General features: G+C 37.7%; 1 protein-coding gene and 1 long non-coding RNA gene across 2 annotated transcripts; one reads left to right on the forward strand and one right to left on the reverse strand.

Annotated features, from left to right (window-relative positions):
- Positions 1 to 6,503: 6,503 nt before the first annotated feature.
- On the reverse strand, positions 6,504 to 15,401 carry LOC148676026 (protein sax-3-like). The gene is made up of 5 exons (XM_088600502.1): positions 15,113 to 15,401; positions 13,511 to 13,804; positions 12,083 to 12,376; positions 11,114 to 11,231; positions 6,504 to 6,810 (listed from the first exon to the last, which is right to left on the reverse strand). Exons 1-5 carry the CDS (start codon positions 15,171 to 15,173, stop codon positions 6,720 to 6,722), a joined length of 858 nt encoding a protein of 285 aa, XP_088456628.1. The 5' UTR covers positions 15,174 to 15,401; the 3' UTR covers positions 6,504 to 6,719.
- A 2,119-nt stretch (positions 15,402 to 17,520) lies between these two features.
- LOC148676027 (uncharacterized) lies at positions 17,521 to 27,051 on the forward strand. Its single transcript, XR_015940853.1, has 3 exons — positions 17,521 to 17,667; positions 17,964 to 18,305; positions 26,539 to 27,051. It is a non-coding gene; the product is annotated as an uncharacterized LOC148676027 (long non-coding RNA).
- The last annotated feature ends 77 nt before the right edge of the window (positions 27,052 to 27,128 follow it).

Here is a 27,128-nt window from a genome sequence, read left to right on the forward strand (position 1 = left end):
TGAGGATGTTCCACTTTTATAATTTCATCTTATACTAAATATTGCAAGATAACTATTGTTTATGTGACATTTTTTATAGTTCTTTTACTTTTTATGTATTTATAATCCTTGAAAAATGTAATCCTGACATCGCAATGAGTAACAAGACTTTGTCATCCAAGTTCACTCTTTTGTTTAATCTTTGTGCTGAGTTTATTAATTAAATCCACGGGAAGAGGGATTTCTTTACTAGAAATGTCTTCATTGGGTGACTTCTGAATTTTTAAGAATGCTTAAACAAAGAAACCATTTTGTCTCCAATCTTCCCTTGTCAAACCTGACACTTTGAAGGCAACAGCAATAAGAGTAAATTAAATTTTGAATTTGCACTTGACCTGTACACTTGACCTGAGTCTCATGAGTGAAAAAGGGTGTTGGTATTACAGTACATCATGTGTTTGTTATGTGGTATAGGCAGTTTTGCTTGGGGGATGCGGATGAATTTTCAGTCTCCTGCCCTCTTCTTCATTGTTTGTCGTGCTTTAACTTAAGGCAATCAGCAATTAAAAGGACTGTTTTATAAAAACACTAGTTTTTCTTTAGTGCATGAACATAATTTAAACATGAACAGAGACTACTGTACATTCCAGACATGCTACACACACTAATCACATGCAATCATATTGACAGATATGCCAAACTGATAGTGTACAATTTACTGAGGGTATATTATATACTGTAAATCTACTGTATTTACTCTACAGTAAATACAGCATGATGGCATATGGTTTTAAAGCCACTACAGTACAGTTTTTGTAAAAACTCTCTTACACTAGGGATCCACTTTATTCAAACCAAGGTTTCTTAAAAATGGAACCAGGTAGTAGATGTCATTTAAATAGGATTAGTGATAATTTTCACAAATCACGATCTTTAAAATGCCTTGAAGACATTTAAATGGTTAAAATGGTCTGAAGGCTCTGTGTTTTATTCGCAAAGTTCACAAACATATAGACATCTGAAACATTGTGTCTCAAAAATAGGTTTTAATAAGAAAGTGAAGGTTGTAAAAACAGTGACAAATCACCCTGAACAAAATATAAAAGTTTAAAATTATTGATCAATTATTAATGAATTAATATGGTTAATAATGATCAGAGGAGTTATCATACTTTTATGGTCCTTTTCATAGCACTTTCATATTCTAGATTATAATTATAATATATGTGATTTGCTTTATACCCTTGTAAACTGATACAACTGGTTTTTACTCTGACAGTTGACAGTTTTCTCATTTTGTAACTCATTCATGTTTTTAATTTATTAACATCTTTTTAATATTTAACATGCCATGATGTATAAAAATAATAAAAATGTCAATATAGTGTGCATATTACTTACTCTTTTATTTTAAGAGAAGGAGTCTTTATTTGTTAAAAATAAAACTTGTACTGTAACCAGGAATCTGGGTATGTACTTACCCCACTGTACCAAAGTGTCACTCAGTAGCTGAAACAGACACGTCAAAATGTTTCCAAAATAATCACAAGTGAATGAGTCAAAGAAATTGATGCCGATTTTTACAAAGAAAGTGAATACGGAATACGAAACAGATTAAATGAAGCAATCATTTCACAAATATCTAATGCCCCACATTACCACCTAATGGTCGTCTTTGGCCAGTGAATTACATTACACAATGTGCCGTGTTACAGGTAATGCATTTGGAAAAAATACAGCGCATTGTAAGTGGGTGCATTTGTAGATATTTCTGATGTTGAATCAGTTTCCAGCTGCCATGGGAACAATCAAGAACAATGAAAGAGCTGGGATAAAAAGTCTCAAACTAAGCCATCTATCAGATGCCCCAACGCACTTTAATCAGCAATCATTAATTACACATGAACACCACATGATGCTAATTGAAATCTAAATGTATAAAGAGAAGCCTTACCAAAAGAGTACTAAAATATCTGGTAAAATACATAATTAGAATAAAAGAAAAACAATAAAATCAATCTTAGATTTGTGTATTAGTGTCCGAGAGTGTCATTTCCCAAACTTCCTTTTTTACATTTTGCACTTTACACTTTGTTGCTTTGTTCCTAGTGTAATTTTTTACTGCAGTTGTGATTTGTATAATTCTACCATTTCTCTCTTTATTAGTAAAGCTTGTTCACATCAGACAGGAATTGATATTGAATTCGGTTGTGATTCAGCCTCAAGTCATTGATACAGGTAACTGGTAATAAAAATTTGGAGATTTAAAGAAGTGTTAAGGGGTCTGGTTATTCAATCTTACTTTAACGTAATGTACAGTATAATGTTGTGTATTTAGAGGCAAATTCACAAATTATTACCTAAATTATTAATTAAATTAAATGTACAAAAGTAGTATAGGCAAAGATGTATATGTACAATACCATATCAGCTTAGTTTTATATAACTCACAGTTGTCTTTCCTCCAGAGTGTAAACTAACACTTCCACTCAATGTAAATAAAATTTGACAATGATCTCTACATTAAGTTAAGAGGCTGCTTCAGTCATATTATGTATTATTTAAAAAGTGACTTTTCTTGGGGTGCACCACATCAGAAATACTGGTGTACAAAAGAAACAATGCTAAGATCTAATGGATCTAATCACATTCTGAATATAGATAACAAACGCCAATAGCAAGTTTTCAACACTGATTACTTGAAGTTGTGCCATTGTAATCTTAGCACTGTGTGGCCTCACATTATCCTGCTGGAAACCAGACACTACTTGTTTGGCTTGTAGGAAGAGAAAACACTTTGACTCAACAACTTTGTCAATGTATTACACACGATACATCTACCTGCTCTAGTGATGCTTAAATTCATCCAGATGAATATATCCAGGGCTGATGTTTAGACCATGTGCCTATCCCTAACAGTTTCTCTTGGTTTCTCTTATCTAGTCTGCTGTTTATTGAAGCGGAAAATCTTATTCAGCAGCCATATCACCCTGCAACTCACAACTGGCAACCCACTGAAGCTAAGCAGGTGTGAGCCTGGTCAGTACCTGGATGGGAGACCTCCTGGGAAAAATTAAGGTTGCTGGGGCCAGCAGGGGGCGCTCACCCTGCGGCTCATGTGGGTCCTAATGCCCCAGTGTAGTGACGGGGACACTATACTGTAAACAGGCGCCGTCCTTCGGATGAGATGTAAAACCGAGGTCCTGACCCTCTCTGGTCATTAAAAATCCCAGTGTGTTTCTCAAAAAGAGTAGGGGTGTACCCCGGCGTCCTGGCCAAATTTCCCATCTCTCTTTATCAATCATGGCCTCCTAACAATCCCCCTCTATAAATTGGCTTCATTACTCTGCTCTCCTCCCCACTGATAGCTGATGTGTGGTGAGCGTTCTGGCGCACTATGGCTGCCATCGCATCATCCAGGTGGGGCTGCACACTGGTGGTGGTGGAGGGGAGTCCCTCAAAGCGCTTTGAGTGGAAGTGTCCAGAAAAGTGCTATATAAGTGTAAGCAATTATTATAATAATTATTATTATTCTCTGGCTACCTGTACTCACAGATAGTCTGCCTTCAATGGCACCGATGGTAACCAGGTAATTTTTATTTCTCAAGCAGGACATAGTCATATCTTTCACTGTTTTTACTTTAATTAAAATCATGTCACTTTCCGTGGCTGTTTATACTGGTTCTGCATCAACTAATGTTTTACTCAACTCACATTCTAAGCACTTGTATTTTACAATACCTTGTAAAATACAATACCTTGTATTTTTATTATTCCAATTTAGAATTTTATTTAAAAAGCATGACAAATATAACACCATTATAATACAGTAAAATTGAAATGATATAAATATGAAATTATCTTGGAGTTTTATTTTTATTTTGTATATCATATGAGAGTATTTACATTTCAAAGATATTCATTATCAACCTTATTTTTTATGTATGGAATAGGAGGTTCCTAGTGGAATTCTCATCTAGTTTATATAGAAAATACACAAATATCTTTAGCATCTGTGAATCTTATACATTTAATTTTGTTTTGTTGTGAGCATAAAGAGATGCACTCTTAACTTATTTTCCAAGTTTACCCACAAAATATACAACATAATACAGTATATTAACACGGTAGTTCTACAGGAAGAATTACAAAAAACTTTGACTTGAAAGCCCTGTTTGTTTTCACAGTTATTTCTCAAGAGTTTTTTTGTTCAGTTCTTCCCAAACCTTTGTTACTGATTAATACATTAAAAATGTATTGTCCATAATGCTGAAGTATGGACAACCTAAAACAGTCACAGGCTGGAGTGAAGCACAACTTTAACAGGTAGCAAGTGACTCCCACTGCCTATTTGTGTAAGACCATGTAGGTCTCTGCCTGTAGATTGGTTCTGATGTATAATATGATAGCTTAGATGGAATATGATACATTGCTGAGGACATTTATAGTATGTCGTGGGTGTGGTTGTTGTATATGCGGATACACACACCTCTGTTGGACTGTTCACACAGTCTTTGTTTTTCACATTAGGAGGTAACGATTGCAAAGTCATGGCTTTTTTTCAGATGCAATCTGCATAATTAAAACATACAATGCGTGTCCTGAATATTAATCTTTAAACATTCCTTGAAAGAATAAAAACATAATCGGCAATTTAGAGTACAGATGATATGTTCTTTAATTGTCTGAGTCTTCCTGCCATGCAGCCTTTAATTTTGATGGCCAATGTCATAATTAGAGCCAAATTGCCTTGGAAAACGTGAATACTTCGTCTATTTACAATGATTCAAATTAATTATTTGGATGTCAATCCCAAACGAAATCACAACAGGATATAATTGTAAAATAGTGTGTGAGAGCGTTAATTGTTTTGTAATGTTACTTGCAGTGTATCACAATCTACTGGCATCGTCATTAGAGCAAGACTATTGTGTACTTCATTTTTCTTGGAGGTGATTTTAGATTGTGTCAGTATTTGAGAACAAATACTGTTGCTTAAACTTTGTCGAAGCCTTTTCTGCACCTAAATGCAGAGAAATGCATACAGTATATGGTCTAAATAACAGTCAAAGGCATGACATCAACATAATTTTAAACTATCAGAAAAATAAATGTTTCAGGATAACTGTTTCAGTACAGTACATACTGTACGTTTAACTTTGTTTGGAAAACTGTGGAAAAGAGACAATATTTATGCAGCCAATAGATTAACTGGGTATTGTACTGAATGTGTAGAAGTATATTTAAGGTGTTGATTCTCCACAGTCGCTCAACAGGGGTCTTGCCAGCTGAGCTAAATCAGACTTTCTTTAGCCCAGGCAGCCAACCTCCCTGTTATGCGCGGGGCGTATTCGTCACAATATATTTGCAAAGTGTACAGTATTTCTACAGGCACATTATTGGTCTGTGATTTCTTTAAATTTATTTTTGTTTTGTATCATAGTCAATAGAGAAAATAATCTCTCTCTATGAAAATGATCAATTTATCAGGACTGAGCAACACAATACCATAGATTGTGAATCACCTTAAGTGAAAGCACTGTCACAATATCAATAGTACTGTACTGTATGTCAAATATGATCCTGTATGTTAGAAGCTTAATTTCTAAATATTTTTATATGAATAAGACTAATTATAGTAAGCTATTTTCAACACAATTGTGTAATGTTTTATCAAAAAATATAATACAAACTAATAGAAATATAAATTTGTTGAACTTCAAACTGTATCTGACATGATGAACAGTATACATACCGTATATTGCAAAAGTACATATGGATATTCAAATGCATTACAAATGGCAATACAACAAACCAATGGAATTATTTTAATGAATTCCAGATAAAGTACTGGCTACAAAATCCGCAGTCAGCCATGGCTTTAAGATGAATTATCTACATTTTTTTACAGCGCAATAAGACTGAAATATGAAGCAGGAAGAAATACTTCAGTAAAGGGTAAAAATGTACAAATCACAGAAAGTGATTTATCCCAATTTATCTTTTATTTTCCATTGTAAAGTACTAATAGAAAATCAAGATTTTTATAGTTTTCATTGAGCAATTTAAAAAAATAATTCAAAGAACACATTTTCACTGTGTTTTCAGCATGTGAGCAATAGATTAAAACAACAGTTTTAATGTGAATTTGTTTTCTTTTCAGATGTAAAACTCTTTAATTTATGTATTAGAAATGCATTCATTCATTCTTTATTGAAGAAGAAAAAATCTGTCTTTATATTTGAAAGCAAAACTGGGAAAGCCTTTTCTGCAGAAGATAGGAAAAGACAGTAGATATAGGTGTTAAATGTACATTAGGAACAAGTAATAGGTTTATTCCATGCTGAAAAAAAGAAGAAAGAGAACACAACGTTTCAGCCGTGGAGCCTTCTTCAGGTGTGAGGATGTACATTAGTTCCATTCCACAGTATTTAAGTGATAAATTTCACACAACAAATAGGCATTGATTGCATTGCTTGAAATGTTTTGGTATTGTTACAATAATTTTCAGAAAACACATGAAAAACATTTCAATATTTATTTACCACAGTCCTTTTCATTACCTTTTAAAGAGCACGTCTACACATAACACACTCAAAAAAAACTTTCTGAACAATGGTCTTCAGCAGTTTCTAAATTTCCATTGACATGCAGGTTATTGTTACTGAGGTACTGAACAGGAATATAGTTTTGAGGAAACGCTTGAAAATACAAAGTAATTTGAATGTCATACTGCTCACTCAGGATGTGGTTAACATTTTTTTCAGTCCACTACAGTTGATCAAGAGAAGCGTGTCCAACAGATATTCACAACCACCCGTTACCCCAAGCCTGAAATAAAAAAAAAACGCTCACATTGCTCACTGCTTTCAAAACCTTAGTCCTTTGTATAATGATGATTCTAACAGAAAAAAATCGAATTTCAACATGTACTGTACATAATGCTTTTTTTCTGCAGATTTTTCAATTAATATCTACTGTGCAGAATCTTGTTAGAGATATGGGATTATTCATTTCATGCAGGATTACTGTTTGCAGCCTATCAATTTTTTTTTGATTTGAGGAAAAAGTTGATTTGAGCCTATGTTTGAAGGTTTTTCAATTCCACTTTATGAGAAAATTAAATAAAATAACAAAAACAAATTTACATATGTAAGGTATTTGCAGGATGACAGAAAAACTGACAGAATGAAATTTTTCATAGTGATTATGTTTGAAATAAGTCAAACATAATCACTTAACAAATGTATAAAATACACTTATTAGCTGAAGCCATGGGTCCCACAAGCTTAAGATCTGTCCATTTTCCCATCACTTTATGCAATTCAGGTGACCGGAGCCTATGCCAGAAAGCAATGGCACAAGGCAGGACACCAGTTCATTACAGGGATATGGACACAAACATGCACTCACACCAAGGCTAATTTTCTCAGAAGCCAATCAACCTAAGAGTATGTCACTGGACCATGGTGGGAAACTGGAGCACCCAAAGGAAGCCCACACGAATGTGGAGAGAACATACTGTACAAACTCGCAAATAGCACCCCAGGTCCTGAATTTAACCCAGGACCCCAGTACTGCAAGGCAGAAATGTTGACCACTGCGTCACCAAGCCACCCAACCTTCAGACCATGCTCTGTAAAACAGCATGTGCTTTCTAATGTTTCCTGTTTGTATGGTGTCCTAATTCAGTCTGTTCCTTTACTGTTTCTGTTTCCACTGTCGGTCTTCACCTCCCTCCTCACTGTCACCTCTGTCCATGAGCACACAGTAACACTCTTCTTAAAGCCAGAAAGATGAAGCGACAAGAAGAACGAATTCAGTACTGACAGATCCTGTTCAATTAATGTGACAATTACTACATTCTAACACTTTTTTTTTTTACTTGTCGTTTATTAGTTTCCTTTTTGACATACAAAAACTATCAAGAACCAGATCAAGGTCCCAGTCACTGCAAAACATCAAGTATCAAGCGTCACGGACATCCAAAGGGACTAACCATGGGGAGAAGGAGAGCGGAAAAAGACCCATATGCGTAGCGGCGAGATGGGAAAAAGGCCCGGGCTCATTAGTGCAAAGAGTTCAGGAATGCCGTATAGAAACCTATGCCCTCAGGGTGGCTCCTGACGCCCATACAAATAAATGAGCTGCCCAGCACTGGGGGGAGGAAAAACCTCATTTAACTGAAAGGAAACCTTCGGGAGTCCACGGCTGAGAGCTACCCCCTCCTCCGGGGTATTAACCTTTATTGGGTGGAGGAAGGGGGGGTTGAGTAGAGCTCCGGCGACTTAAAACAAAAAAGTACACAAGCACAAACACAACAGACAAAAACCTGGGAAAGACCAGGGAGACAAACCACAAAAAACAGATAGGAACCAAAAACACAGAGACACAGAGAGCAGGGGGGACCAAAAAGGAGGGGAAACCAGGAAGAAACAATCAAAACAAAAAGTAAAAAAACACAAAAACCCCGGGGAAAAATACCGCAGACTGGGCAATTGGCACGTTCACATTCTAACGCTGATATCGGAGTGGACAACCTGAGGAAAGCCAGACCGAAGTCCGCTCACAGACACAGATGCCCGGAGTGATATCCAGCGAAAAGAATGGAGGAACGGCAAATGGGCACGTTCACATTCTAACGCTGATATCGGAGTGGACAACCTGAGGAAAGCCAGACCAAAGCGAGAATGGAGGAACGGCAGAAAGCTTACCATTCTATCACTGATATCGGAGAGAGCAAGACCAGGAAGAGCCAGGCACGAAAACCTGCTCCAGACACAGAAGCTCCAGTAATAAGAATAGGAAAGCCAGCTCAACATTCAATCACTGATATCAGAGTGATCTACCCGAGGAAAGCCAGGTGCAGGACCCGCTCACAGGCACAGAAGATCGGAGTGATATCCAGTGATTAGAATAGAGGAACTGAAAAAAAAAAAACAGCCCAGAGAACAAGAAAAAAACTGCGGCAAGACAAAAAGCGCTGCTCGCGGGGTCAGTAAGTGGCTCAGCATTCTGTCACGGACATCCAAATGGACTAACCGTGGGGAGCAGGAGAGCGGAAAAAGACCCATATGCGTAGCGGCGAGACGGGAAAAAGGCCCGGGCTCATTAGTGCAAAGAGTTCAGGAATGCCGTATAGAAACCTATGCCCTCAGGGAGCGGACGTGGGGCGCCCTGGTGCTAGGCGGGTCTCAGGACATCCGAACGTCAATGCTGAGCGAGGACAGAGTGCAAGACCCGGAAATATATAGCCCAAGGGAAAGAGAGGGACAGGAAGGACAGCAGACCGGAAACTAGGGACAGGACAGAGAAGGAGCGCCCTCTGGCTGCAGAGGGCGTGACATCAAGTATATATACATCAAGTAAATATAATTATAAAATTTGCTATATATCATTCTATTCCAGTTTAAGAGATTAATACAGTGCTAGAAAAAAAAAGAAATAGATAAGAAAATTCCAACACATAAATTGATACCATATTCTTTCCGTATTTCTCAAAAACCTCCTTCTTAACCATTGAGTTAATTTTTCTAAATTTCTGGTAAAAAAGCAGTCCAGTTTGCTTTGGTTGGAGGATCTCTTTAGAGCCATTTATGGTAGGTGTTATGGCTTTCTTTCATGCTGCCAAAAAAGTTGAATCAGGTTTTTATCCTCTACCACAACCGCATCAGATAGATTGTTTATATACTGTATAGTACAAAACTCAACACTTCTTCCCAACACAATTCAATTCTCTGAAATTGCAAAAATAAACATTATAATAAATCAGGTTAAATTTTTTCTTGCAACCTTTTTGAATATTTTGGTATTGCATTGTATTTTTCTCATATTCTCCCATTTCTCATTATCAATAACAATATCTGTCTCTTTTTCCCATTTCTTCAGATGTAGTCTGTCGTGTCTTTTCTAGAACTCATTATACCTTGACACAGATTTTACATTGTTTTACTGGTGCCCTTATTGCATGCCTGGATAATAGCCTGTATAATCTGATTAAGTTGGACATTGGGTTCTCTGATTCTCTAAAAAAATACTGACAAATAGTAATTATAAATATCTTAAAAAGACTAAGTTGAGCAGACCATACAGTATACAGTATGTCCTTAAGGTTCTAAAAATACTAAATTTCCCCTTTCCATTATTATACAAAATGAGGTAATTCCTCTATGAACCCATTGTTTAAATCTTTGGTCAAGTACTCTTGGCACAAACTCTCAATCAGAAACCATGTCAGTATTCTAATTTGTTATTGTAACTTTTACCGTTTAACACTTTTGGATTTACTTTATCATTCCACCAAAGGCCAGAGGACTCAGCTTTGCTTCATAATAGTACACTTTAAAATTTAGAAAAGCTGTACCGTAATTGCCTTATCTTTGTTTTACTGTAGTGTTGCACAATTTACTATATTCTTGGTTTCTTCCTGTTCCAAATGAAATATAAGACTTACTTATCCCATTCAATAAATTGTTTGGAAGGATCTCAACAAGTAAAGACTGAAATAAATGAAACAAGCTTAATAGAAAGCTCATTTTTATAGTTTCCTGAGAGGTTGTGATTTACCCATTTTCTAGCTATAGGGTTTGAATATAGAGTTAATAAAATACCTAATTGACTGTAAATTCGAAACAATCCAATACACACAGTCAAAAGCCTTTTCTATGTCTAAACTCAACAAGATCGTTCTGATCTTTTTTAATATGGTGAAGCATGTGGATTGTTCACCTAATATTGTCCTTTTACCTTTCTTAAAGCATATAGCTTTTAGTCCACAATAAAAATTTTAATTTCCCTGTATAGTTCTCTGTCATTGTCCTCTTTAGAAATAACTGAAATTATTGCTTTTCTCCAAGAGGAAGGAGTGACCTTGTTTTTAAGGATCGAGTTGAAAGAATACAGGTGAAGAACGGGACATTACTTTGCTCAAAGTCTCCTACTTTACTCTGTAGCCATTCACTACCCGGTGACTTATTATTTTTGAGCTTACTTATTGCCTTATCTAATAACTGCTCTTTAATTTCTTTTGTCAAGAGGGCATTTTGTTCTAACTCTTTGGTTTGGATCCAAATAGTCTAAAATGCATTTTATAATCTACCAATTTTAAATTTGACAATTAGACAAAAGTACTCACCCACTACATTTTTTTATCACACAGTAGACGAACACAAGCACTGAAATAAATATCGCTCCTCGGAGTACAGACAAAAAAACTTCACTCTCCAAAAGGGCTTTGTTTGTGGTCTTCACCCCTGCAAAATGAAATTAATCACATTATTTTTAATTTAACACCAAAGTAAACCAGAAAACAGGGATTCTCTGTCATTTCTGGGTATTTATTCATTGTACACATTAAATCCTGTAAAGACTGTAGTGACTGAACTGTAAGAAGAATTTAACGATACAAACAGGGACAAAATATAGATGAGTGCCTACAGAAAAGGAAATATTTATTAGAGGCTTTACTAAAACTTAAACTGTAAAATAGATTTAAAATTTAATATAAAATGTGAATGCCTTGATCTACTGTATGCAATATAGGAAGGAATTCAAGATGACAAGAAATGGATGAGTGTAAAAAGGACAAGGTCTTAGATTTGGAACCAGAAAAGAGAAAGTGTTAATACCGTGATAATATCTTTACAACCTCAGATAGAATACTCTGCCCAATTAGAGTGAAAACATAAACTTATAAAATGGCCATTTCTGCTGTGGAGTGAGAAAATGAGAGAATGAATACAAGGACTGAGGGGCTGCATCTGTAATATCAGTACAGACCCACACAGAACAGTCTATCTCCTGTTCTCCACATTCCTCCTCCATCCTCCTCCTGTGGATCATCAAGTTTGTTTTGTCTTTGTAATAAATGGCAGCAGCACCTTTGTGAGTTTTACATATACAGAACGTGTACAAGTTTGTTTTAGATTTTCAATCTAAACTAAAATTTCTCAGTACAAATTTTACTTTGTCTTTCTAATGGAATCTGCATGTGAGGAATCGTGCATTACATGGATTGTGTAATTTATAGTGCTGTATCAAAAAACATGCCGCATAAGAGTAACTGTTTTGATGAAGTCTTTACAACAAGTTTCAGTTGTCTTACCTTCAATCTGAAGTCTCCATTCTATATAAAATTCAGTAGATGTTGTAGTTACAGCGCAGGTGTAGTTCCCTTCATCAGATTGTCGTACATCAGTAATCTCCAGCTGTGTAGGGGTAAGTCTCCATCTTTCGTCAGTTGTGGTTTGAAAAGTGTTATTGTTATAGTAACCGAAAAAGAGTAACCCTTCTTTCCTCCAAGTTATTTGGGTTACATCAGTAAGTGAGACATTGCACAGCATGATGACTCTTCCTCCCAAAGATACCGACAGAGTTATAGGTTCTGCCCCACTCTGCTCTATAACAAGAGAAGATGGAAAAAAATATTGTGCTAACACTTCTGTTGTAATTCTTTGAGATTCACTAGGAATAACAACATCAAAGAATTAATCAGACTGAAAGGATTATGGAGTGTTTAATGAAAATTTAGCTTAAGCTACTTGGCAGAGGGCTGAGCTCCTGGCCAGGGAACAAGGAGGCTAGAGGCCCCATCTAGAGGGAGGAGAGACCAAGGGGCAGCTGCAGAGGGGGAGATGGGGTGGAGGAGGGACGCAGAAAGATGTATGTGAGGGAGGGAAGGGGATCCTGTACGGTGTTTATAGTGGTTGTTTTAATTCCTCCTGAACTTTAGTTACAAATTCCATTTCATAGTCAGGGAAAATAAATGTTAAATCTCAAATAGGTTTTTAAAAAAATCATGAGAAAGACTAAAATTCAGGATGAGGTAAGTGTTAGTAGCTCTGATGCAAACTAACTCCATTAATAAAGAGATAAATGGTAGAATTACAGTATGTAAAATTAACGTACAATAAAAATCAATAAAAGTGTACACTAGGAACCCAACAACATAAAGTGTGTAGAGGTTAATACTCAAGAGCCTGGGAATTGACACTCTCAGGCAGTAAAACAAGCAAATCTAAGATTTATTTTCTTGTTTTCCTTTTTAATCTAATGATGTGTTTTATCAGATAATTTCTGTGCTCTTTTGGTAGTGCTCCTCTTTATACATACAGATTTAAATTAGTGGCATGCACATGTATAATTAATGATGAGTGAGACATATTTTCCTTGGTTACTTACTTATTACTTTTTCCTGAGAATCTTTTTCCTGTAGATTGTCTTCAACACTTAGTAACTGCAAAATTGCTCAAGCAGGACTGTCAGGGCTGTCAAGCAGTTCAATAGCTCTCCAACATATTTAGGTTTTAAATTCAGATTATGAGTGTCTATAATGAGTGATGGGGAGAAAATCGATGCCTAGGACATGGTTGGTTAATCAGCACATAAAGTGTTTGATGCAAATACAGAAATAAGATAGCATTGAGACTGTTCCATGTCCAAGCAATCTTAAAATGTAAAATGTAAATATCTGCTATGGAATGAGAAAAAGAACCAAAGTTTTCCAAGATCCAAGAATTAAAACATTTTTCACCTTCAATCCGAAGTCTCCATTCTCTTGAATATACACCAGATAACAAAGTTACAGCGCAGGTGTAACTCCCTTCATCAGACTGTCGTACATCAGTAATCTCCAGTTGTGTAGGGGCAAGTCTCCATCTTTCGTCAGTTGTGGTTTGAAAAGTTGTATTGTTATAGTAACTGAAAAAGAGTAACCCTTCTTTCTTCCAATTAATTTGGCTTACATCAGTAAGTGAGACCTTGCACAGCATGATGACTTTTCCTCCCAAAGATACCGACAGAGTTATAGGTTCTGCCCCACTCTGCTCTATAACAAGAGAAGATGGAAAAAAATATTGTGCTAACACTTCTGTTGTAATTCTTTGAGATTCACTAGGAATAACAACACCAAAGAATTAATCGTACTGAAAGGATTATGGAGTGTTTAATGAAAATTTAGCTTAAGCTGCTTGGCAGAGGGCTGAGCTCCTGGCCAGGGGATGAGGAGACTAGAAGCCCCATCTAGAGGGAGGAGAGACCAAGGGGCAGCTGCAGAGGGGGAGATGGGGTGGAGGAGGGACGCAGAAAGATGTACGTGAGGGAGAGAAGGGGATCCTGTACGGTGTTAATAGTGTTTTAGTAGAGGAAATGTGTCAATAGTGATTGCTAATTACTGACAGCTGAGTCAGATTGAACTTGGTTGTTGTCATCCCTCCCGAACGTTTGTTACAAACTCCATTTCATAGCCAAGGAAAATAATTGATCAATCTCAAATAGGTTTTTAAAAAAATAATGAGAATGACTAGAATTCAGGAATTAGGCAAGTGTTAGTAGCTCTGATGCAAACTAACTGCATCAATAAAGGGATTAATGGTAGAATGACAGTTTTAAAATTCACGCAGTGTACACTAGGAACCCAACAACATAAAGTGTAAAGACACTATCAGGCAGTAAAACAAGCAAATCTAAAATTAATTTTCTTGTTTTCCTTTTTAATCTAATGATGTGTTTTATCAGATATTTTCTGTGCTCTTTTGGTAGTGCTACTCTTTATGCATAGAGATTTAAATTAGCGCCATGCACATGTATAATTAATGATGAGTGATTAAAATGTGTATTGTGGCATGAAATAGGTTTAGTTTGCCAGTAAATCCATATGAATTTGAATTTGCACTCCTGTGTACACAAACTGAAATATAAAGAGAGAAACATGCAAATTATCCACAACAATAAATTATTACATACAAAAGAACCTAACAAAAGGGTGATAAGAAATGTTCTTTTTGCAGCATAAACATTGCAGACTGGGAAATAAAATTTCAGGCAGTGAAACAAGTTCAGCACTGGGGTTTCAAGAGGATTTTTCTTCTCTTGTCTAAAAATGATAAATGTGTTTCTCCACTATAATTGTAATACTTCAGAATTTTTGAAGTGCCCAAAATTCCAGAAAAGATGTATTTTGTTTTCTTGCTTGTGACTTAATATAGCAAAAGAAAATCTATCAACTAGCAAATTCAACATATTCTGCTCTTGAAACTATGTTACAAAATTAATTTTACTAAAAAAGTATAGATATGAATGTGAATTTATTTTTTAAGCATGTTAGAAGGTTATTACAGTGAGACACTTGTGTTACCTGGTAGATGAAATAGAAGCAGTGTAATCTCAAAGTACAGAGCCCAGCGGAGGATAAGCATCTTGTCTGATGAACCACCAAGAGTCAGAATAAATGATGACAGCCGAGACTGGAGAGCATGCGGTATTCTCGAAGTTTAGTTGTACTGTACACTTGCGTGAGCACAGCATCTTCCGAGCTTGTCACCACCTAATCATCACTGTTTATTATAAACCCCTTTTATTGAATTTGGAATTAATTCTTTTGAAAACACCAAAACAAAAATGATTGGTCTCTGCTTTTTCACACAAGGTTTCAGAGCCCACTGCCTGTTTAACAGGGGCTTGTGGTCAGGATAAGCAGTTCCTGCCTTGTGAGAATGAAAGTTTTGTTTGAAATGGTAATAAACAGGTTTTAATTTGATCGAGACCTTTACTTAGATTATTCTCCACAGCGCACAATATTTTCCCCAATATCACAAACGATTTTAACAAAAATTAATTTGGCTATGACACATCGAATGGTTTAAGTACTTACAGTATGCAATCTTCCATTCAACCATCGCCTAACTGGTTCTTCCATGTCAAGGTTGCAGGGGAAGTGGAGCCTATTCCAACAAGCAACCGGCGCAAAGACACAAACACAGACTTGCACTCACAGCGGCGCCAGTTTTCCCTAAAGCGAATTATTACCCTACATGTACCATGATTTCTTTGGCCTGTGGGGGGAAACGGGGAAATGGAGAACATACAAACCTGGCAGCCCAGGACCAGAATTGCCTCCCACTTACGTAATAATGTTTTTTTCTATTTTTTCATATTTATTATCTCTTGTTTTTTTATTTTTGCTTTGAAGGTTGTGTATATAACAAATAGCTGCTACTCCTACGTGTCACGTCTGCGAGCTTTAAAGCAACACAATGTGGAGTGAGGGTAAAATCTGACTTGTCACCCACTGCTGCTCACTGCTATCTGCTCTGAAGTGTCAGATAAGCAGAGCTTTAGGATCAATGAGTAACAAACAAGGATTAAAAGGGTTCAGTTTCAAAGGGAAGATAAATTCCACGAAATTGGTGCACATAACTTGTTGCTGACTGCGCCACCTAGTGCACAGCTTATGCAAGAGGCAAGAGACTGAGCAGCCATCATGCATTATAACAGGACATTGGCCCTTAATGAGACAAGGAGGTTACTCCTTACTTTACTCACTGGAAGTAAAGCAGCGATTAAGACACAGCAGGTGGAACAGTCACACAGGAGCTGAGGTGCAAAGTTACAATAGAGGCAATCCCAGTTTTAAATTGGGCTGTTTCAAGATAATCCATGGGGTGAGAAGGTTACCCTCTGTTTCCAAAACTGTTAATGTACTGTTTATATTTGTATAAAAAAGTGGGCAATGTTTTTAAATCAGGTGGGTAGCTGCATCAGCATGCGTAGACTGCAAAGGAACAAGTAATAGGTTTATGACACCTGAAGAAGGCTCCACGGCCTAAATGTTTTTAAATGTTAAACGCTAGAGGGATCTCATTATCAAGATTCTGCACGGTATTGATAATTGTATTAAACGCAGCAGAAAAACAGAATTAATTACATGGTGGTTTTTTTCTGTTGTTGTTATGGCCTATGCCTTGTTGTAAAGGAATAAAGGTTTGAATGCCTCCAAGGAACTTGAACTTGAACTTGAGACATGTGAATGTTTTTTTATGTCTTTGATGTGGGGTTTTGGGTGCAATGGCCGAGACTAAAATAGCTGTTGAATTTCCATCTATTTATAAACTCTAGTGGAATGAAAGAAAGATGTTAGCCACATCCTGAGCTGGTCAGCTGTATAACGTTTAAATTACTTTGTGTTTTTTTTAATTGTATAGTCGGTTCAGTATCTCAGTTATAATGAAATTCAGAATCTGAGGTGACCAAAGTTCCACAGGTTTTTGGAAATAATTTGTTAGTTCTTATTTCTGTATCAATTTTAATTGTTCTCTTCTACTTAGGGTATTTTTAATACTTGGGACATTTTCCTGACATTGCAATGAGTCTATGTAAATGACTGTACAGTTTGCCTTTCAAGTAGACTCTTTTCATCTTTGTACTGAATCTGTGAATTGTGCATGATTATCTTCCCAAATAAAGACGGATTGTTCCAATTTGTACTGTTGATAAAAGGAGTATCCTGACAAGTGTAGGAAAACTACAGGTCACAGACATGCCTTGGTACCAGCGTTGAGCAGTTTACTAGGATCAACTCTTAGAAATTATTTTATTCTGTATAATTTGAAATTGTTCCTTAGAATTCTGGGGGCCTGTTTTTTTTTTCATTTGTTTACCTTATTTAAAAAAAATTGCATTAGGTGTAGATGAGATTTTACATTAAAAGAGAGCTCTGTGCAAACAAATACAAAACCACAAATATTTCAGTGACGGAAGCAAACTGATGCTCACAAGTGCAGACAAGAGACTTCACTGCCATAGTTACTGTTCATGGAGGAGCCTCACCAGAGACACCAGCAATGTTCCTCCCAGAGAGAAGGGTGATCCTGGAGCTGCTGTTGCTGCTCAGTGTGAGCTCACAGGTCCAGGGTAAGTAACACATCTGCTGGCAGGGAGAAAAGTGGGACTCCACTGTCACTAAACACTGAGAGCCGTAATAATGTACCATATCTGTACTGGTACAGAACAGCCAAATCTTAATCAAGCCTTAAACTCTGAGTCAGACGTACATGAAGTGCATTGTAAGTCTTTTATACAGTACAATATTGTATACAGTATTATTATACTCTGGAGAAAAAACTGAAATGATCCTAAATACTGAATATTTTTGACAATTACTGTAGTAAAATGTTTCTAATTTTTTTTAGTACACTTTGTTGTTTTAGGAGACGAAAATGAATGTTCCCTGGAAATTCTAGTGCCTCGAAACTGAATGCAGAATATCTCTGCTACAGGACGACTTACAATAACCTGTGGGATTAAATACTGTGAGGAGAAACCTGTGGTGAGATGGTGTAAACTTCATGAGAAAGCCTGTCTCCCCGTAAAGGAGGCTGGCATGATCACAACTGAGTGGAAAGAGAAGGATCCCAATTCAGCCACCTATTCTCTAACTTTCTCTAATATAACCTTGGGTGACAGTGGTCAGTATCGATGTGAAGCTGCAGCAAATGTGAGCTCTGAGTACCAAAGCACTGTGAGCCACTCCATACTAGTCTCTGTATCAGGTGAGTAGTCAAGTATTTTTTCCTTTGGGTTTCATTGTGTAGATTAAATGTCATGGACTTATAGTTTAATAGTCTGATCACAGACACATATTTAGCATCTTCTCTCATCTTTTCTCTAGAGACACAATGTACTGTATAAAGCATTGTTATTGTAGATATCTTATGCAGTGGCAGTTGTTGTTAAGTGTTCATCGTCTCTCTAGAGGTATGTATTTAATGTATTTTATTTTGTAAATGTATTTTGGTGAAAATTGTCACTAAATAATAAACATGTAATAAATGTATTAAGTACTTGCTACAGTCCTTCTATGCTAGTAAAAATGGCAATGAATGACATCACACCAGTGTCTGGAAAAATGTTTGTCCTGTATATCATTTTATTTTGAACACTAAATTTTAAATCCAGCATATTCTAAGGTAGCTTTTTATTTAATGCAAATCTAGTTGAAAGCACTTCATTTTTTTGACAAGTCACACTTGCAGTTGCATATTAAACCCAACTTCCATTTGACCAGAATCCTGACCAAGTCTAGTGCAAGTGATCACATTACTCCTATCCTGGAGTCCTTGCACTGGCTTCCTGTCAAGTGTTGTGTCTACTTCAAAATCCTCATGCTGACCTAAAAGGCTCTCCATGGCTTTTCACCTCAGTACCTGTCTGACCTACTATTGTTCTACTCCCCACCTCACAACCTTTGCTCTTCTAAATCTGGTCTCCTATCTATCCCCCATGCCCATCTACAATCTATGGGTGACAGAGCCTTCTCCTGTTATACCCCGGAGGTCTGGAACTCTCTCCCCAAGGATATCAGAGAATCACCTTCTCTAAACTCCTTCAAATCCAGACTCAAAACCTTCTTCTTTAGAAGAGCCTTTATTTAATGGGTTCCATTCTTTACCCCTCTGCTCCTACTATATTTATATTTATTGTTGTTGTCACTCTGTAAAACGCTTTGAGAAGCCAACTTTAAAGGCACGATATAAAATAAAGTTTATTATTATTATTATTAATTTGGAGAATTACACCAATGTTTGAAATGTGCATCTCTATGTCTAAGGTCAATATCAATTTCAACAAAGTCTGGTTCTTTCAAGTTTGCAAATGTATTTTATATGTACTGTTGAACAGTATAGCATATCAAATTTATAATGACATAAAAACACGTTTCTGTTTAAGATGGAAATACAATTAAAAGCAGTTAAAACAGCACAGAAGGTGAGGTACTGTAATCATTAGGAATATTAAGAAAGGTAGTTAGTGATTAGAAATAGTAGCAGAGAAAATGTAATGAGTGTAACATTTACAAACCTGAGAATTGAAATCCACCAGCAGCATCTTATCTCTGTCTTAATCTACAGTATATCTGCATTTGTCATTTAAAATTGTCAGACACATCAGAGCAGTGGTTCTCAACCTGCAGCCCGCCACGTCCGATCCCTTTTTAATAAATTACATTTGTTTGCAGCCGATAAAAAAATAAAAAATAGGTAGAACTCGCAACCCCCACTAAGAGTCTGTTCTATTCACGTAAAAAACATTTCTAAATTGATTCGCTGGGGATCAGATTAATTTTCATTAATCTTTAATTTAATTAAAGTGCTGCACTTAGGCTAGAACGTGCGTCACTAGAACACACGAGTCACTGCCTTCACCATCGCGTCCGTCATACGTCTGAACGCAAAGAAGAGCCCGCTCACAACCGGGTTGCCTAGCCTAATAACCTCCTAGTTTGTATAAAGAAATAGAGAAAAATTGATACGTTAGTTGCAAATGGTGAAAAATGACATGGGCCAGAGGAAGAAAATGTCAAAGAAACGATGAAACGTGCAAACAGAACAAAGAGTCGGAACATCAGCGATGAGGGTAGGAAAGTACTGGAAGAATGGAGGAGCAAATTTTCCATGACTGATACAGATGGGCAGCCTTTCTGTTTTCTTTGTAGTAAAAGTATTGGTGCTGGCCAAACGTACAGTGCAAAAAGACATTTTGCGACTACTCACAAGTATTTTGACAAGCAATACCCACCCGATTCAGGTGACAGGTCTCTCAAGATAAGTAATCTAAAAAAGACTGCTATTGTCGAGGACAAAATCATGCGAGCAACCTTTAAAAGCGTCCCAGGCAGTGACGCTAGCCACATTCAAAATTTCATGGCTACTTGCTAGACATGGCAAACCATTCAGTGATGGTGATATATACAGTACATATAGAGAGGTTGGAAAAGTTATGGTGTAGTATACAAGGTTTCCTGAGAAACAGGATGTTTCAGATGGAAGTCCTTCATCAGATGTGCAACTTCAGAAGCACTTTGCTTATATATACATATACTGTACATGATTAATAGCTATTATAATATAATAATAGCTATTATGCACCCAGATATGGCAGGCTTAGTAGTGATGAATATATGCGGCCCACGAGACTTAATTTTTGCCATGGTTGGGGCCCAGTAAATAAAAAGGTTGAGAACCACTGCATCAGAGTTTTGAAGTGACTTTAATACATTTAGGCTGGAAGAAAGACTTTAACAAAAAATCTTATAAATGCTTCTTTAAATGTGTATTACTCTTGAATCTTATAATTCTACATAAAACTTTGCCTTTGTTGCCATCAATGTTATTTGAAAACAAAAAGAACTGATGAAGGTCTCAACCAACTCACCTTGCAGACAGGATATCTACAGTATCGTAGTGTTCCTAGTAGAATCCTCCAGATGTTCTGTATTTTGCAGTTTGATGGTTGTTTCAGGTGTTTGGATAAATCCAGATTTAAGTGAAAGATTTTCTTGACGTGGCACAACAAACTGTACAGTATCAAATAAAACTTACCAGCTAACGTAAACAACTGTAACAGTAAATCATTCTAAAGATTATGCCAACCCCAACTGATTAAATCCTGCTGTCCATTTCAGCTGAAGGAATCCCAGAGTCAATAGGTCCTGACTGGATAACCTATATTTGCAAATATGCACGAGTGGTGACTTTCATCAAAACAGTGATCGTCATCTTGTTTCTCTGCATCCGAAGAAATAAATGTGAGTGGTGAGTCACACCAAAACAGAGAGAGACAGAGTTTTCGTTATACCCAGGGGGCAATTTGTTTTACAGCAGCAGGCAATATAAAGAAAACCCACAAAACTAACAACACAGATGTACAGTACACGTACAAAAGAATAATTTGTTAAGCAAGGTTATAGCCACAGGGATAAATCAGAACCTAAACTTATTTGATTTTAAACTGGGAAATCTGTATCTGGGTTCAGAAGGAAGTAACTTGAATTCATTAAGCAAATGGTTTGAATGGTCCTCCAGAATTGAACGTGTTTGACACAAAACTCGTAACTGATAGATTGTGATAGGACCGAAAGATCAGCAATAATGACTTTCTTACATACAGTAGTTTGACAATACCTCCTAGTTTGTTCTTTCTCCGATTCTCATATTTAAGTTCTAAATCAGCATATCAGGGTAAAATGTAAAGCAGACTCAATAAAAGATTGATGAAACATAATCAACAATGAATTATCAACCTTAAATAGTTAGGCTTCCTTACACAAATAGACACTGTTGCAACAATGTGAAAGTTGACAATGTGCTTTTTTAAAAAATAGAATCAACGTTTGCCTCAAATTTTGACTCTCAGTGCTTAACAGTTATATTTACCAGCCATCTCCACTATTTCACCCCTGATGCAGATTTGGATGGGGGTCTGAGGGTTCTAACTGAGATCAGTTTCTTTTGACATCTACACTTGATTCTGGAATCTTGGTGTCAAGGGTAGAGCCAAAGATCTCAAGTAATATAAACATAGGCAGGATAATTATTGGTCAATTCTGAAACAGAACCACCTGCTGTTTACAGGAAAGCAGTATTAATAGTAAACAATGCCTCACATCTGCTACACTCCCAATGTGAAAAGTTATCATCCATACGAGATTTCAGAGTGCCAAAGGTTACAAAAACATTTTTAAGAGGTCATTCATTACAAGTGCTGTCATTCTTTGAAAGTTTGAAATATGAGCCCCTTCACAGCATTATGTTGACATCACATACAGTATATGCATGTTCACAGATGAATCTTATGTTTTTCAACCATATTTTATGGTATTGTTATTTATACTATATTGATTATATGTATCTGTATAGTTTCCATGTTGTCACAAACCCCTGGTCTCACCACGGAACAGAGAGAGAGTTTGCACAAATTAGAACAAGAAGCAGCCCTTCCTGCTCACTAATCACTGTAAGGACTAATGTAATGTGATGTAAGAATGAATAAGTACAGGTTCTGCAGCAGACATTTCACCTCAGAAATGTTCCAACGTGATCTGCATGCAGACTTGACATGTATTTGTTGGCAAAACTATCTCAAAGTTAAGAGCAATATATCTATTGGATTAAAAGAGATGTATTCACAAGTTTTCTTGTTTACAATGTAATAGGGCCACTTCAGTGGTTTGGTTGATGCTGTGCATACCTGGAAATGTACAGTAATCTATTTTGTGATGTAAATTGGATTACTGTATACATTTTATAATTACTGTACATACTGTATTTTACTTACATTGCAGTTAGAAATGCACTCATCAATGCTGATTCTTTCTGGCCCAAAAATATAAAAATAGCATTGCAGTTTCCCTTTAACCCACCTATTGTATGTCTTGGCAAACACCTGAAAACAATGCCCATAATTGCTCCGTGTTTTCTGAAGAGTTTGGATCTTGCAGGAAATGCAAAGTGTCATGGATAGGTAACCCCTAAAAACAATAATTATGCCACCTAACAATTCTAAAAGATTTTAGGGCCCCTTTTCCCTGCCACAGGTTCTGTTTATCGCCCAGAATCATCAGTGCATACACAGGCCAACAACAGTCACTAGTATTGTTTAAGTGCCCTTTTTATTTTCTAAAGATCTCAACATTCATCACTACTCAAAAACACAGCATCCGTGACTCAAAAAGTAACTCCAAGGGAAACACTTGACTCCAGGCAATCAACAGTCCATTTTGGTAATAAAGAAAGAAAAACAATAGTCCTTATTGCCCCACGTACTTTATGTAACGAACACGTTCTTTCCGGCCCTATGCAGACGGCACAATCCGGGGTGGAGTGAAAAAACACAGGGAAAAAAGTCATGTAGGAGTCGGGAATGAAAACGAGGGGCGTGTCCAAAGTGCGCAGGTGTCCAGGTGGGTGAGTCCGGGGCAAATGATCCAGAAGTAGTCCAAACGGGGAATCCAAAACGGGCAAAGTCCAAAGCCGTGTGGTCCATCCGAGACTAGACAAGATAAAAACAAGAACCGGATCGGAACCAGTGGGGAACAGGAACAGAAAATAAAACCATAACGGAGCCAGGTAATTCCAGGTCCCGGGCTCGCGCGATGCGGGAATCAATGCAGAGCCCCGAACTGAATGGGGGTCTGGCTTTTAAGGTGGGCTGGGAGGAGGCTGAAACAGGGGGCAGGTGCACAAAATCAAGTCCGAAGTGAAAGAGCCAGAGTGCCCTTAAGGGGGAGGGACTACAATCGTGACAATGTAGCACAGTTACATTAATATATACAATAAGAAACAATAAATCCACAGTACTCTCTGTTGGTATGGAGAAGCCGCAAAGAAGAAGGACCAATTTCTTACCACAGGCTGCACAATATTCCACTCTATCTGTTCAGTATTGGCTCTCCCAGCCTGTTTCTTTGTCCATTGTCCCCAGGAGATCAAAGTCGCAGTACAATACTTCACTTCTGCTGCCTTTCTTTCTAAGGTTGCCGCTGGAGGAGGTGTTAGTGGGGCCAGCAGGTGGTGCTCACCCTGCGGTCTAGGTGGGGTCCTAATTCCCTAGACCAATCTCCCGCAGTCTGGCAGAAAGCAGTTTCTCTTTCTTTATCCATCTTGTGTCGAGAGGCTCAGGGGATGAAAAGAGACCACACTTCTGTTCCGGTTCAGATTTTTTAAATGACTTCCGTTTGCCAATCACCTGTTTGTTATTTTCTCATGTTTCTGTTAGGGGCAGGTGAGTCCAGTTGATTATCAGGAGGCGGCTTTGGTCGTTTGAGAACTGTGAATATGCAGATCTCCAGGTGTCATGGGACCCTATCACTTCTTTATTTGTTTTATGGCTTTCCCCTCCTGTCAAGGTCTGGTCTCATGTGCCATTATGCATGTACCATATCTCCTTAAAGGATTGCCCTTTTCAATTAAGACCACAGGTTCTCAGTGAGGTACACTGTCCAGAGATTTGAATATATAACTGGAGTCATTGCCTTGCTGGAAGATCCACTTTCAAATGTTCTGCTCCATTTCAAGTTGCCCTAATGCCCACTGCGTTTTCTTTTCTGATTTCTATTGGCTGTTGTGTAGGCTTATTACTGTGTATCTGTGGCCAGACCAAAATGGTAGCCTCCATAGTCGAGAACATGGCTCCTCCCCTGTTCATAATTTCTGGAAAAATAAATCCATAAAGTATTTTCTTATTGCCATAATATTAAGCTGGAGAGTTTATTGAGTGTAAACGTGCCGGGTATAACAACCTCTGGAGACTGTGGAGAACCACCTGTGGAGTCTAGGAGCCCTGGGGATGTACTGGATGCAGACTAGGGAAAGAGAATGGAAAAAGGTGGGAAAAGGGGTGGACTTGGGGTGAAAGGGGAGAGGTCATGTGGACATTCCAACGTTAAGGGCTGGGAATTGCTAAAAAGCCCCTTTCTTAGGTCCCTCCCCCACAAGGGAGGCCTCAAAATCCTTGGCTTGGACTGACTTTCGTCTCAGTTCATGGGAGCAGTAGGGATTCAGTGCAAAGGACCAGGGCATACAGCAACAATTGAAGCCTTGCCTCCACCAGCTGGAGTGGGGACCATCAAGCACCAGGAGTCTTCTTCTGTAGAGGAAACCATCTTTTGGAGCAAGCATGGACGCAGGCCCTCCAGCCTCTTCTGGTCTCCTTTCTTCGCCCAATGACTTCACATGTAACCCACCTGTGGTCTGTCCCATGATGTAGCCTCCAATCCGCTGTCCCGCAGCCCTCACCTGCTTGGGGGAGTAATCCCAGACTGTCTCACCATGCTCTCAGAGGAAAAGGGAAGGCATCTCATCACACAGGGCACACTCACAGGCCTGAACCCACTCTGACCATCTGGTGCCCGGCTTCTGTGTCTCTGGTGTCCTCTCTTGAACATCCAACCATCCATTTTCCAACCACTTTATCCAGTACATGGTTGAAGAGGAGCCTGTTGTCCATTGCAAAGCACACACAGACACAAACACACATACACTCACACCCTCACACCATGACCTATTTTCCCAGCAGCCAATTAACCTACTGTACCAGCATGTCTTCAGTCTGTGGGAGAAAACCCATGTGAACAAGGAGAGATCATACAAACTTCATGCTGATAGCACTACAGGTGCAATATTGATCTCAGGGTCCCAATGCTGCGAGGCAGTGATGCTAATAACTGCGCCACCAATTTCTAATTATAATTCAGTTAATTTTCTTCAAAAAACAAAGTGTAAGAGTGTAGTGAGTAAATCCCCCCTTAGACAATGTTAACATAACAGTAAGGTACAAAGACAATAAACAGTGTTTATATATCTCAGTAGTTTTGTTAGATCCTAATGAATGCAATAAAGGGAGAAAATATGTAGAGTGTTTTTTTGATGTGACTCACATAACTGAGGGAAGTGCAGCCTGCCTGAGAGGGCAAGGTTGCCCACAACCCCTTCACTACATAGAGCATTGAGCCAAAGTGCAAGGGTTTAGATGCGGTGTTGTTGGTTGCGGTGGGGGGGAGGGGGCAAGAGAGATACCTGAAGGGGAGAACTGAATGCAAGACTTATATATGTACAGTATGTGTGTGAGACTAGGATCTGGTCTTCCTTACTAACTTCTGTATGGACTCCATTTATTATTAAGTGAGAAATACTGGAAGATGAACTATGGCTGGAACAACACGGTGATAAATATTCCCTGGCTGCCATTGAGTCACCCAAGTGGGTATCCCAGAGTGCAACTGAATACACTTAGTACATATCTTGTTTAACAGTTCGTCAAGAAGCCTGTTGCTCACTGCTGCCAATTATGTTAAATGGAGAATATTCCTCCTAAATTAGTGCCGAATTGAGAAATGGTATTTATTTTTGAAAGTTATTACACCAAAAAGGCATAAATTCTAAGCACTTTAATCATGAATTATCTGTATACTGTCTAATATCTTATACTTTCTCTTTCCTTTAACAGCACCACAACCAGCAGCACTTAATCATTATGATGAAGATCCCATCAGGAGAAAATCCTGAACCAAGCAGACATCTTCCAATGCTGTTCCATCTGCAAGACAAAGTGTTTCTTCACAAGCAACATCAGGGGCATTGTTTTCACCAATATGCAGGACTCCGTGAAGATGCACTAGGGCCCCAGGAATTGAACCCAGGGCCACAGTACTCCAAGGTAGCAATGGTAACCTGGTAACCAGTGCGTCACTATGCTCCCTGAGCTTTCTTGTAGTGCTAATTATTATTTCAGTAGTTCACCCAATTTCCTAATTTATCCAAAGGTAGAGGGAAACATATTAAAAGTTTGAAGCATACAAAAAGTTTATTTTGCATAACTCCTCTGGTTGAGGCAATGGCAGCCTGCCCATGAGGATGAGGCTGATGGTACCCTCCTCTCCTCACAAGGAATGAGCCAGGGAGGGGCTGTTAGGGTGTAGATGGAGAAGAGGTGGGAAAGACTTCTCCTGAAAACCTGTTTAAAAATACCATATAATAAAACAATATTAATATCACTCTGACTGTGGTTTGAAATGCACTTATTAATGCCAATTTTTT

This window comes from Lepisosteus platostomus, chromosome 2, assembly GCF_059453375.1.
Source record: "Lepisosteus platostomus isolate fLepPlt1 chromosome 2, fLepPlt1.hap1, whole genome shotgun sequence".
NCBI lineage: Eukaryota > Metazoa > Chordata > Actinopteri > Semionotiformes > Lepisosteidae > Lepisosteus > Lepisosteus platostomus.